Source organism: Antechinus flavipes, chromosome 5, assembly GCF_016432865.1.
Source record: "Antechinus flavipes isolate AdamAnt ecotype Samford, QLD, Australia chromosome 5, AdamAnt_v2, whole genome shotgun sequence".
Classification (NCBI taxonomy): Eukaryota; Metazoa; Chordata; class Mammalia; order Dasyuromorphia; family Dasyuridae; genus Antechinus; species Antechinus flavipes.
The window spans coordinates 223,879,640-223,892,658 of record NC_067402.1 but is presented as its reverse complement, the minus strand read 5'-3'; the positions used below and the strand labels follow the sequence as shown (position 1 = coordinate 223,892,658).

Genomic DNA, 13,019 nt, shown 5'->3' with positions numbered 1-13,019 from the left:
TATGTGTGTATCTTCTGCTAATCACATCTAAGCCCTTCTTCAGTAGGAGAAAAGGTTCAAGTCCCCCATAGTCGACTGAAACATTTCTTAATCTGGATTGCAGAGGTCTCCATTACTCCACACAGTACTTGAAGCGGGTTGGGGTCCCTTTAAGAAACTATTTCCCATTGATCTGTGATTCCTTTCAGATTCCCAGCTCTTCCTGGCTGAAGCATATCCTCCCTAGACAAGTTGTCTTTCCAGGATGCCAGAGCCTTTGATTTACAAATCCTGGTCAAAAAGCATCCTTTTGAATTCCAATAGGAGATCCGGGCTTGTCCCAGCCCCGATTCTGACTTGCTTGGGCTGCCCAGTCCCACTGGTTCTGATCTACTCGGGCTTCCCAACCCCCACTAAGATACCCCAATATAATAAACTTCCATCAACTAAAGTCTTTGCAGATGGACCTTGGCAGCTCCCTTTGCTGCCAGGACTTTCTATCCACTGAGAACTGCATTCTCAGTGCAAAACTTCATTTTCCATAGATCTGCCACTATAGAAGTCAGTCTCTGGGTAAACTGATTTCTGTCTAAACAATAAACTTTCATTTTGCAACTAATAATTTGGGAATGGGTGAATTCTTTCACTCCTAAAATCTGCTGCCGATTTAAAGGGGATTCTTAATAACTCTCTTATAGCCACTAATCTCTAGACCACTCTAAACCTCATCATACCTACCTTGAAGAGTTGTGAGATCAAATAAGAGATTTGTAAAAAATCACTCAACAAAGTGCCTGGTGCATAGTAGGTACTAAATAAATCCTTATTTCTTTTCTTTTCTTTTCTTTTTTTCTTTCTTTCTTTTTTTTTCTGAGTCAATTGGGGTTAAGTCACTTGCCCAGGGTCACACAAACTAGGACGTGTTAAATGTCTGAGATCATATTTGAACTCAGGGCCTCCTGACTTCAGGACTGGTGCCCTAGCCACTGTACCACCTCACTGCCTTTGCTTATTTCTTTTCCTTCTTTCCTCCACAAGTAAGGAAGTTTGGAAACCAAGGGAGAAGTGGGGGGTGGAGTGAATATCAGTCTATCTCTCCACCAGAGAGCAGTACCTTCAGTTTCAGAACATTAGGGTGCTTAGTTGAAGAGTTTTTCAGGGGGAATTACTAAATGCTCCAAAATGTTAGAAATGGAAGAGACCATAGAGATTATCTAGCCCCTACCTCCCTTATGGGCCAAAGCAGTAGCTTGCCTAAGGTCATGCAACAAAGTATTATTCAAGATCTTAAGAATTAGGTGGCAATACTTGATCTCAAGTCTTTTAACTCCTGCTCCAGTGATTTTCTCATTATAACATGCTTCATCCTAAAATAGGCTTTCTGCTAACTCCATTGCTGTAGAATTTGAGAAAGCCGTGGGAAGAATGGGGTTAACTTCCAACATGGCTTTGACCCATTTTCTTCCCTATGCCCTAAATCCCTCAAGGCCAGAGTGCTGGGTGAGGCCATCTTAAAGCCTTCACCCCCACACCCTGGGACTTCCCCACTATGGAAACTCCCAGAGCTCGGCCATCTTGCTCCCCTTTCCCCTTCCCCCCATTCCCTGAACCTTTTTTGCCTTTAATGAGGTCTTCCTCAATCTCCAACATATCTATGGGCATCCACTTTCCAATTCTCAATTTTCCCTTTCAAACTTAGCTCCTTCTCAAAGTCACCAAGGGAGTCCCATATTAGTAACCCTATCTATCCCAAGCCTTGTAGTAGAAAGGAAGGGAATCTGAAGGGGTGTTCTTACAGGAACCCCAGGTGTCTGAGGATTTTGTGGGGAACGAGTGCTTAGCTTTTCTCTATCCAGGCTCCTTCTGCAACTTCCATCTGTCTAGAGTCAGGGATGAAATGGGAGCGAGAAGCAAGATTAACCTTAGAGATAGATTAGGGGTCAGAGGGAAGGACTAGTTGGGGATGAAGAGATGGGTGGAGTTATTTCACTCAGGATCAGCTCAGCTCAGCATGGTTTAGGACTAATCCTTTCCCATCCTTCTCTTCAGCTGTCACTCCCCTCCCCATGCAGGACCCCCATTCTGCTGCTTTTACTGCTGGATGGACTTCTCTCTGGGCCTGCGCTTGGGGCCTCAGGGCAAGAAGGCTCTCCCCAAACAGAACCCCACTTCTCCTGCTCATTGTGTCCCTTCTTCCTATCCCTGTAACTATTGTCCTCCTCCTAATTGTCCTTGTTCTCCCTTCTCTCTCTCTCTCTGTCCCTGCCCTTCCTGTCCTACCTGCCTCTGTCCTGCCTGCCCCCATCTTCCTTGCCCATCCTGTGCCTGTGTATCTGTAGCCTGTTCCCACATTCCCTGCCCTGCTTGTTCACCCTTCACTTGCTCTGACCCCTGCAGTCTTTGCCCTGCCTGTCCCCATCCTCCCTGCCCCAGTCACCTTTCTACCTGTTTCCATACCACCTCTGGCCCCACTTGTCCCTCCTCCAAAGGCCAGGGAACCTGTCCTTACTCCCATTGTTGCTATGGCAACAGCAACAGCTGTTATACTCCGGGTCCCAATCCCCCTCCTAGCTTCTGTGGCTGTTGTTACAAGGGTCCCCAGTCCTCTGGGGGTCGTTGTTCAATGGCTTAGGTTAGCTTTTGTTTCCTGGTGGACTTTGTCCCCAAATTTTTCCCAGTGCTACTGCTGCTTCTGTCTCCTTAAGGCTCCTTTCCTGGAATCCCCTCAACCTAGGATGGTCTAGGCAACAGCTCCCACATGGAGAGACAGAGGGACACTGGGAACTACCTGGGAACTACTATGGGTTCCTGGGAGTGAGAGATTTGTCCCTTCTGATGTTAGTCTCAGTGGAAGAGCGGACCCCATCCTCATTCTCATTGTCATGAGAACTTTATCATCTGCAACTTCCTGGGACTTGAAACATTCTTTTTCCTTAAGTGAATGAGCTTTCTCAACAGTACAAGTTTTGGGGTGAGAATCTTCCTTATGACTCTCATTGAAGAGTCTTCTCTTCAGTCAATACAGGTAAGAGAAACTTTTTCATTTAAGCAAGTTGGAGGATGGGAATCACCCCACTCTTACTCCTACCCATATCTTCGAGAGCCCTCAAAAAGGGCCTAGAATCCTGATTCTCTTTGTCTAGACCTGGCCTGGAAAAAGAGGCTTACACAGTGATCTTCAACCCCCTCCCATTAGTTCTCACTCCCTTTCCTAAGATTCACTTGTCTGTGGTGTTCTATGTGTCTACCACTATCTTTGCATCTTCCTTTTTTTAATGCAGGAAAAATTTATTTTATATTTTTGCAAGAATGGGTGCTAGATGAGTAGACACACCTTTGAAACTCCAAAGGCAGCATTTTATTTTCTATCCTGAAACACAAGTCCCTCCCCATTAATGAGATATTACAGAAGTTACAAGACATGACTCTCCACTCCTCATTCCATAGTTCCTGCTCCCAAGGAGTTTACATTCTAGAAGGGGGAAGCTAACAGAGGAGGGCTAAGGTTTGCATCCTTAATATTAATCTAGATACTTCTGTATTTAGGTATCTCGGGGGATCTCACAAATTCCATGACCTCAATTCCTTAGTCTCTTCCCTCCCACTCTGGGTAATCTCATAAGTGATGTTCTTGCCCAGCGGGCCTAAGCCGGGGGTGAAAGTCCAGTAGAGGAGAGCCCACTTGACTCAGATTTGCAACACTCCTTTTCACCTCATTTTCCCCAATTTTCTTGCTTCCAATCACCTGTCTCTAATCGTAGTCTTGGTCCTAGGGGAAAATAAGACACCTTCCCCTAAAGAAGTTAGAGTTAAGATCGTGTATTCTCTAATCAATAGATAAGAATCCTCGATCCTAATGAACCGGGTTCCCTTTAACAAACTATTTCCTATTGATCTGTGATTCCTTTCACATTCCCAGCCCCTCCTGGCTGAGGCATATCCTCCCCAGGAGGCAGGAAGAGCGCAGTTCAAATATAACCTCAAATACTTAGCTGTGTGATTCTGAGCAAGTCATTTAACCCTATTTGTCTCAGGTTTCTCATTTATAAAATGAGCTAGAGTTGGAATGGCAAACCAATATCTTTGGCAAGAAAACCCCAACTGAGGCCACAAAAACTCTCCTGGTCAAAAAGCATCCCTTTGAATTCCAATAGGAGACCCTGGCTTGTCCCAGCTCCCACTGGGTCTAAGCCAACTTGGGCTCTCCCAGCCCCCACTGGTTCTGATCTGCTCTGGTTATCCAAGCTCCCACTAAGACAACCAATATAATAAGGGTCCATCAACTAAACTCTTTGCTGCCAGGATCTTCTGTCCACTAAGAACTGCATTCTCTCTCTCTTTTTTTAAATAGTTTTTTTTTTTTTTTACAAGTTATATGTATGGGTAATTTTACAGCATTGACAATTGCCAAACCTTTTGTTCCAATTTTTCCCCTCCTTCCTCCCCCCACCCCCTCCCCTAGATGTAAGAACTGCATTCTCAGTGCAAAACTCCATTTTCCATATATCTGCCACTATAAAAGTCAGTCTCTGGGTAAACTGATTTCTATCTAACAATCAACTTTCATTTGCAATTTTGATTTACTTCCATTCCTCTTTCTATTTTCCCTTCTGATTTTTTGTTTATCTCTATAATCCTACATCCATCTTTTATCTCTGTCTTTACCCTTTTCTATTTCTCCTTGGGTCCAGCATCTCACTTGGATATCATGATTGTCTCCCATTCTACCAGTACCCTCAGGTCTCATCTGTTTGTGCCATGCTCACAACTGAAATCTTCCACTGAAGAGAGGAAAGAGGAATGGTCAAAACAGTTACCAGAATTCGTGTCTTAGCTGAGGAGCCAGGACACCTGAGTCTTCTTCCAAGTTCTTATTCTCTACGAGGTGGAACACGTTTTTTTTCTAGGCAATATAACAGTTTATTAACAGTGACTCATAAACTAAAGTGAATCACTCCAGTCATCTCAGCAAAGGATAAAGACCCCCAAAGGATGAGAAAGTCCCTCTTTATTGAGATGTAGAAAAGAAATTCTGAATGGTTGAGAGAGAAAGCCCCTCTTTATGGAGATGCAAGAAAGAAGTTCCGGGAATGTCACAAAGGAACAGAACTTTTTTTTTTTTTTTTTTTAACTCAGATACATAACAAAGAGATGAATAATGGTCATGGTGAGGTTAATTTGGAAGTGTGAGATTCTCAGGGTTTTATTCCCTCCAGATCCCTTTGATTAAGCTAGTTAATTTGTAAAACACTGGGATTTCTTCCTAACTATGGTTCAATCACAGCTTTAAGAAGCCAGCAAGATTCCCAAGAAATGGTTTCGTTCTGAATGGGTCAATAATAATAATTTTTTAAAAATACAGATAACAATTTATTTTGTTCAATAGTGTCTAAGTTTTTGTGGCCTCAGTTGGGGTTTTCTTGCCAAAGATATTGGTTTGCCATTCCAACTCTAGCTCATTTTATAAATGAGAAACCTGAGACAAACAGGGTTAAATGACTTGCTCAGGATCACACAGCTAAGTATTTGAGGTTATATTTGAACAGCGCTCTTCCTGCCCAGTGCTCCATCCACTGCGCCACCTAGTTGCCCTTATAATTATGACAGAGGTGATTTTGTCCTCTTAACAGGTAGTTTATTACACTATCCAAAATAAAGAATAAAACATTCACAGCATGATTTCATAATGAAGAAAATAGCTCAAAAGAAAGGTTTTAAAAAATTTTTAATGGAGGGAAGGTGAGAAAGAAAAGTTTCATTGAGTCAAGGGGAGGTCAATCCAAATGAAGAAAAGACCAGTAAGACAGTAGATTTGATGTATAGCGCCTTGGGATAGAAATTCTAATTTTTACTGTTGTATTAGGGAAATCCCACGGAAATATTTAAGATAAAGTGTTATGGTTTGCAAAGTGTTTTAAGGCACTATTTCAGTTGGTATATAAGATATGTCATATTGCTCCTATTTTATAGATGAGAAAACTGAGGTTGAGGTGGATTATGTGATTTACTGATAGGGTAGGGTACAATAAAGAGGGGGTCTCTCCTGACACCTGGTCTAGTGTTGTGGGTTTTTTTCCCAAAAACTTACCCTCTTCCCCCAGGCTCCCCATATGCAGCTTCAGCACTAAATTAGAAGTCCGTTCAAAAGGAATCGTAGTATACATGATTGGATTATAAAGGCAAGAATGGTTCCATTCCATTCACAAGCCTGGACCATTGCTTTTTCCAATTGTGGCATAATACTGTGGTACACGTGAAAGGGGGCAGGGCAGGCACTGTGGATTTAGTTAGCATAGCTCAATTCAAATTCCAAGTTGACTTTGGGCAACTCGCTTAGAATCATAAGATTACATAGCCTTAGAGACAGTCTGATCCCAATCCCTTCATTTTAGAGAGGGAATGTAAACAGTGTATCTAAAGTCACGCAGATAGTATGAAATGAGATTTGAATCCAAGGTACTGTTCTTTCACCAGAACTTCAATTTAGGCAAAATTAGAAAAAGGGTGTATTAGTGGATCTCTAATGTCCCTTCCCAACGCCATTCAATTCATATAAACCCCTCCCTGAAATTCATGAATTGCAGGCAGGCCCAGCATGGTCTTGTATTCTTCTCACCTTAGGGAAGAGATTAAAAGCAGCCCTTTCGGGTGCTATTGTGGTACAGAAGGAACCTTAAAAAGGCTGGGGGCTGCAGACTGGTGTCCTGGGGAATCTTAAAAGAATCTGTAGTCTTAAACCCATCTCCAAGTCAAAGCGCAAAGTTTATTGAATTGTAACACCAATTGAAGCAAAGAAACTGGAGCTAGGGAAACATATTTATCCTGTAATTCATGTCATTGATATGCTAATTTTATGGCCCAGAAGTAGAATTGAGGAGTGGGCTCAAGAATTCGGTTATCCCAGACCAGCAGATAATGTATCTCATAGTCAGCAATGTTTGTAGGACTATTTTAAGATCACAAGACTTTAGAATCATTGATAGATTGTTAGAATAATAGCAGTCTAAAGGCCAGGGGACCTTAGAATTATTGCTATATTTCCTGTTAGAAGCTGTTCCCTCTCACTGCTATTCTATATCACGATTTTCAGAGTTCATTTAGAGCTCTTCTAAGCCTAAATCCTCATTTACACACAAGGAAACTGAGGTCCAGATAGTGGAAAGGTCCTCATTCTCCCAAGGCTATGGCTATACAGGCAAAACCTAGGTGTTGGAGTGTGTAGAATGGCTGGGCTAAGAAAGACCCTTATTCAAATTCAGCTGCAAACAGTAATGAACATCCCAGGCTGGTGAGAAAAATGAAATTTGCAAACCTTAAGGCACAATATAAATGCTAGCTCTCAGCTATTTTTTTGTGGATCTGGTAAGAAGTCCGGACTGCATAGGATTTTGAGGGTGTCAGCTGCATCTACCTCCCAGAATTGTGGGGCCTTTGGAAGTTAGCCATATATAAGAGCCAACAATTATTATTTAACACCTGATCCTCAAAACAGCCTTACGAGGCAGTTGCTATTATTCCCATTTTACAGAGGAGGACACTGAGGTTGGGAGCAATTTGCCCAGGATCACACAGCTATTCTACCTTCAAGTCCAGCACCAGTATTCTAGCCTCTGCATTCTGTCCTGGATCGAAGGTAAAGGTAAAGCACTTTGCAAAGTTTAAAGGGTTATCTTCATGCAGGTAACTGAAGGGAAGGGGAGAGGGGGAGACTGAAAGAGAAACAGGAGGAGGAAGGGGCAAGTGCAAGGATGGGGAGGAAGAGCTGGGGAAGAAAAAGGGGCCGAAAGGTGAGAGGGAAAGGGAAAAGAGCAAGAGGAGGAGGAAGGCAAAGAAAGGAGAGAGGAAAGAGAGAAGTGAGGAGGAAGAGATAGGGGAGAGGGGAGAAAGGTGGGGAAAGAGAAGGAAAAGAAGGAAAAAGGGAGAGGAAGGGGAGGAAAGGGAATGGAGAAAAGGGGGGGGGAGAGGAAGAAGAAGGGGAAAGGAAAGAAACCAGAGCAGGAGGAAGGCAAAAAAGGGAGGAGAAGAAAAAGGGAGGAGAAGGAAGGGAAAGAGAGGGAGCAGAAAAGTGGGGAAAGGGGAGGGGAAAGAGGAGTCAAGCAAGAGGAAGGGGGAGGGGAGAGGAAGATGGAAAAAGAGAAGAGGAAAGAGCAGGGGAGAAGAGAGGAAAAGAAGGGAAAAGGAACAGGAAGAAGGAGGGAAAAGGGAAGGAAGGAGAAGGAAGAGGAGGAGGGAAAAGGGGTGGGGAAGGAGGAGGCGGTGACGGCTGCCCGGGCTTTCTCCCACCCAGGTCTCCTGACTCGAGGATGCAGCGCGCCGGCCAGTCCACCTTGGGGCCCGAAGCGAGCACACGGAACCGCCCGGTCCGACAGAGGTGAGCCCAGGCTGCTCCTGCCCTGCCAGGTCGGGTGCCCTGGTGCGTGCCAGGGGTAGGAACCCGAAGCTCCGGAGGCAGGAAGGAAACCGGAGGGAAGAGAGCGGAGAGAGGGGGATGGGGAAGGGAGGGAGGAGAGGAGAGGAGGCCCCGCCCCGTCTCCTCCCTCGTCCGCCGCCCCTCCCTCCGGGGAACTGGGACCTCTTCACGTGACAGGGCTGTCATGGCGGGGCCCACGGCGGCCTCAGGCCAGCCGGGATCCCGGAAGCGGAGCGAGGGGCGGGGGCTTCAGCTGAAGCCAGAGTGGGGCGGGCGGGAGCCGGACGCGACCGGAGCGTCCCCGCAGACCGGGGCAGCAGGTAAGAGCCGGGGGGAGAGCAGGAGGAGCCCGGGAGTGCCCCGGGAAGAGCGAGACCGGCATGGAGGGGACACGCGCGCGTGGGGGGCAGGGCGGGGGAGGCGAAGGAGGGAAGCTGGAGATGGGGACCCCGGAGGAGAGCCCGGAATGGGGTGGGAGTGTGGGGAGGCCAGGCTGGCGAGGCGGGGGGCACGTGGGGAGAAGCAGCAGCCTAGGTGCCTCGGGCCCCCAAAGGCCAGGGTCGGGGGGTGCCGCAGATGCTTGGGCTCCAGGTGTCGCCACCTGACTTTCCTCCTGTCCAGACTCCTGGAGACGGAAGGGAGAGCTGTCAGGACAGGGTGTGGAGCTGCCTGCTGGTTAGCCACCCAGGCTCTGGCAGTGCCAGCCGGGCAGTGGCTCCGAACCCGGCGTCCCTTGTGCTCACCTTCTTTCTTCTCCCCCAGGTCAGCCCGGGGCCCGCCATGCTGGTGACGGCCTACCTCGCCTTGGCCCTCCTGCTGGCAGCCTGCCTGGGGCTGGAGCTGTCAGGATGCAGGGCCAAACCCCTCAGCAGGGCCTGCTGCAACCCTTCTTTCCTGCGTTTCCAGCTAGACTTCTACCAGGTCTATTTCCTGGCCCTGGCCGCGGACTGGTTGCAGGCTCCTTATCTGTATAAGCTCTACCAACATTACCACTTCTTGGAGGGCCAGATCGCCATCCTTTATGTCTGCGGCTTGGCCTCCACCGTCCTTTTTGGCCTGGTGGCCTCCTCCCTTGTGGACTGGCTGGGCAGAAAGAAGTCTTGCGTGCTCTTCTCCCTCACCTACTCGCTTTGCTGCATGACCAAGCTCTCCCAGGACTACTTCATACTACTCGTGGGCCGAGCTTTAGGGGGGCTGTCTACAGCCCTGCTCTTTTCAGCTTTTGAGTCGTGGTACATCCATGAACATGTCGCGCGTCATGATTTTCCTCCCGAGTGGATCCCCGCCACCTTTGCCCGGGCCGCTTTCTGGAACCATGCGCTGGCCGTGGTCGCTGGCGTGGCAGCTGAGGTGGTGGCCAGCTGGCTAGGGCTCGGGCCCGTGGCTCCTTTTGTGGCTGCCATCCCCCTCCTAGCTCTGGCTGGCATCTTGGCCCTGTGTAACTGGGGAGAGAACTATGACCGGCAGCGAGCATTCTTGAGGACCTGTGGAGGGGGTCTTCGCTGCCTCCTGTCAGACCGACGGGTGCTGCTGCTAGGTACCATCCAAGCCCTGTTTGAAAGTGTTGTGTTCATCTTTATCTTCCTCTGGACCCCTGTCCTAGATCCCCACGGAGCCCCCCTGGGCATCGTCTTCTCCAGTTTCATGTCCGCCAGTCTGCTAGGCTCTTCCCTCTATAGAATAGCGACCTCCAAGAGGTACCACCTCCAGCCCATGCATCTGCTCTCCCTTGCTGTCCTCATCGTTGTCTTCTCCCTCTTCATGTTGACTTTTTCCACTAGTCCAGGCCAAGAGAGCCCAGTGGAGTCATTTGTTGCCTTCCTGCTCATAGAGTTGGCCTGTGGTTTGTACTTTCCTAGTATGAGCTTCCTGCGAAGAAAAGTAATCCCTGAGATGGAACAGGCTGGAGTGCTTAATTGGTTCCGGGTCCCCTTGCACCTGCTGGCCTGCTTAGGGCTCCTTGTTCTCCATGACAGTGACAGAAAAACAGGCACTCGGAACATGTTCAGCATCTGCTCGGCCGTCATGGTCATGGCCCTGCTGGCTGTGGTGGGGCTCTTCACCGTTGTGAGGCACGATGCCGAGCTGAGGGTGCCCCCGCCTGCTGGGGAGCCCTATGCCCCTGAGCTCTGACCCAGACCTGGCCACAACCTGAACTCTTGAATCCCACTCGCACGAGGTGTACGTATTTTTTTTGCCCCTGAATTGTCATCTTCTTGGCCACGTGGGTTGTATTGGGACCACTTCCCCTGCCAAGTGCTCTAGGCAGGGAAGAGCAGAGGGGTGAAATGGACTTGAAAATCAAGGTGCTGAAAAGGGTCTCCATGTTACTTCTCATCAAGACAAAAGAACCTGTTTTAAAATAAACTCTTTGAGTTGAATGTTGATTTGATTTTTCTTACCCTCCCTTCTAGTTGGTCCAACCTAAATAGTGGTTAATAAGTATAGACTTTTCTTGAAGGAGGCATGGCTATGATAGTACATAATCAGAGATGGGGAAGGTAGAAGAATCTCCTTAGGAGCTGAAGGGGAGAAACACTGCTTAATGATCTGAAAGGAACAAATCAGTGGGGTCCGGAATAGCCCTGGGTCCTTCACCTCTCCATCTGCTTTAAGTTAATCTCCCTGGCTATCAGGTCAAGCCCCCATGCCCTGTGTTGCTGTAGATAGGGGATCAAGGCAAAGCTAGATAAATGCCCAGCCTAGACTAACTAGGCAATGTTGTTCTGAGACTGGGAGCTCTATTGTACTATTAAAAACCTGGCAATTCAGTTATTAAGCATTGATTAAACTCTTACTATGTGCTAGGCACTGTGTTATGTATGAGAGATGCAGAGGCAAAAGTGAAACAAAGGAGACAATGGATGTTTATAAAGCCCATACAGAATAAACAGGTAGTTTGGGAATGAAGGGCATTAGTGACTGAGGGGATCGGAAAAGGCTCCTTGCAGAATGAACTGACTTAGAGATTTCAAGAGGTAGAGGAGAGAAGGAAGAGCTTTCTGTGGTTGGGGGACAGCTAGTACGAAGAAAAGCACAGAAATAAGAGAGGGAGCATTTGAAGGATCCCAAATAGTCAAGTATGGCCGAACAGGAGACCTTGTAGAGGGGAACAAACATATATAAGACCAGAAAGGTAGGAAGGGGTGAAGGGCTTTCAATGTCAGTTTTTATTTTATCCTATTCTGATTTATCCAATACAGTTTATTGAGTACAGGAATGACATGATCAAATCTTCAATTTAGGAAAATTTTTTTTGCAATTGGTGAAGGGATTGGAGTAGAGAAAGACTTGAAGCAGGAAGACTAATATAATAGTCTGGGTGAAAAGTGATAAAATAAATGCAAATTTAAATAACTGAGATTTGATCTCAAGTAAATTAGCAAAAGTGATCAAAATGGACAGTGAATATTTTGGGAGCTATAAATTGGTCTGATCTCTCTAGAACATAGTATATAGAAGAGGGCAGTCATGGGTGGCAAAGCTTCACAGAGGTCAAGAAGAATAAGATTTGAGAAGAGACTATTAGATTCGGCAATTAAGAGATCTTTGATAACATTGAGGGAGAACAGTTTCAGTTGAGAGAACCAGATTGCAAAGTATTTAGAAGAGAGAATGGAAGTAGAGGCAAACAATTTTAACAGTAGGCCACTATGACAAACTGTCCTTTCTAATGAAATTGTCATCTTCCCCATATACATCCAAGAGGCCAGCCCTCTTCTTGTCTGATCACTGACTTTTAAATCTCACTTTCCATAAGAAGTCTCTCCCAACCCTCCTAAATACATCATTTTTAATCCTTGATTCCTCTATTCTTCAGGCTTCTTTTAATTATTTCCCATTTATCCTGCATACAGCTTGCATTGTAAATATTTGTTTACATGTTATCTCCCTTAAGATTGTAAGCTCCTTGAGGGTAGGGATTGTCTTTTGCCTTTTTCAGTATCTACAGTTCTTAGCCCAGTGCCTGGCTCTTTGTAGGTGCTTAATAAATATGGATTGATTGATTGATTGAACCCTGCCAACTTTGTGGCCCCCTTCAAGGAGTTGCTTCATTTACCCAGTTCATCCCAGTTTGTGATCAGAATAAAAAGACTTTGAATGGAGGCTAAGAGGAGGAGTGTCCTCCTGTCTGTACCTGACTCTTCCCCACCCATCCTGAGTGAGCCACCAGGAAGGCAGTGGTGGGAATGCCAGCTCTTCAAGTCCCAGTGGAGCCACTCCCTGCCCCACCTGTGATCTTATCTGCTAGAAGCTACTCTCCCACCAAAGCGAGGGTGGGGATTGAGCTGGCCTCCTAGGGAGTGGGGAGAGGGGAAGGTAGCTGGAGGGTCTTCTGCCTGTGTGCTTTTTTAGAGACTGGGGAATAGGGGGTTGGGTGAGTAAGAGAGCTAAATTTCCTGGAAATGGAAGACTAGACTATTCCTAGGTACCAGTCTACTGCCTAGACAAGGAGATCCATGGCATTCCAGGCTTCCAGTCCTGCAAGTCTTAGCTTGTGAATAGAGATAGCATCAGATGGTGTCAAAGGAATGTAGGACTTCCAGAGGGTGGGGCTGGGGGCTAATGGTCTTCCCTTAGAGCAGGAGGGAACACTTGCCCCCCAACCCTATTTGCTCAGGAGAGAGCC

The 13,019-nt window shown here is 46.8% G+C and overlaps 1 protein-coding gene across 2 annotated transcripts; it reads left to right on the top strand.

Annotated features, from left to right (window-relative positions):
• Positions 1–8,248: 8,248 nt before the first annotated feature.
• MFSD5 (major facilitator superfamily domain containing 5) lies at positions 8,249–12,405 on the top strand. 2 transcript variants are annotated; one of them, XM_052000870.1, is made up of 2 exons: positions 8,249–8,350; positions 9,152–12,405. In XM_052000870.1, the coding sequence occupies exon 2, from the start codon at positions 9,170–9,172 to the stop codon at positions 10,520–10,522; it is 1,353 nt and encodes a 450-aa protein (XP_051856830.1). In that variant the 5' UTR covers positions 8,249–8,350; positions 9,152–9,169; the 3' UTR covers positions 10,523–12,405. The 2 variants fall into 2 exon arrangements, with proteins under 2 accessions (XP_051856830.1, XP_051856831.1); XM_052000871.1 differs by lacking the exon at positions 8,249–8,350 and adding an exon at positions 8,616–8,709.
• The last annotated feature ends 614 nt before the right edge of the window (positions 12,406–13,019 follow it).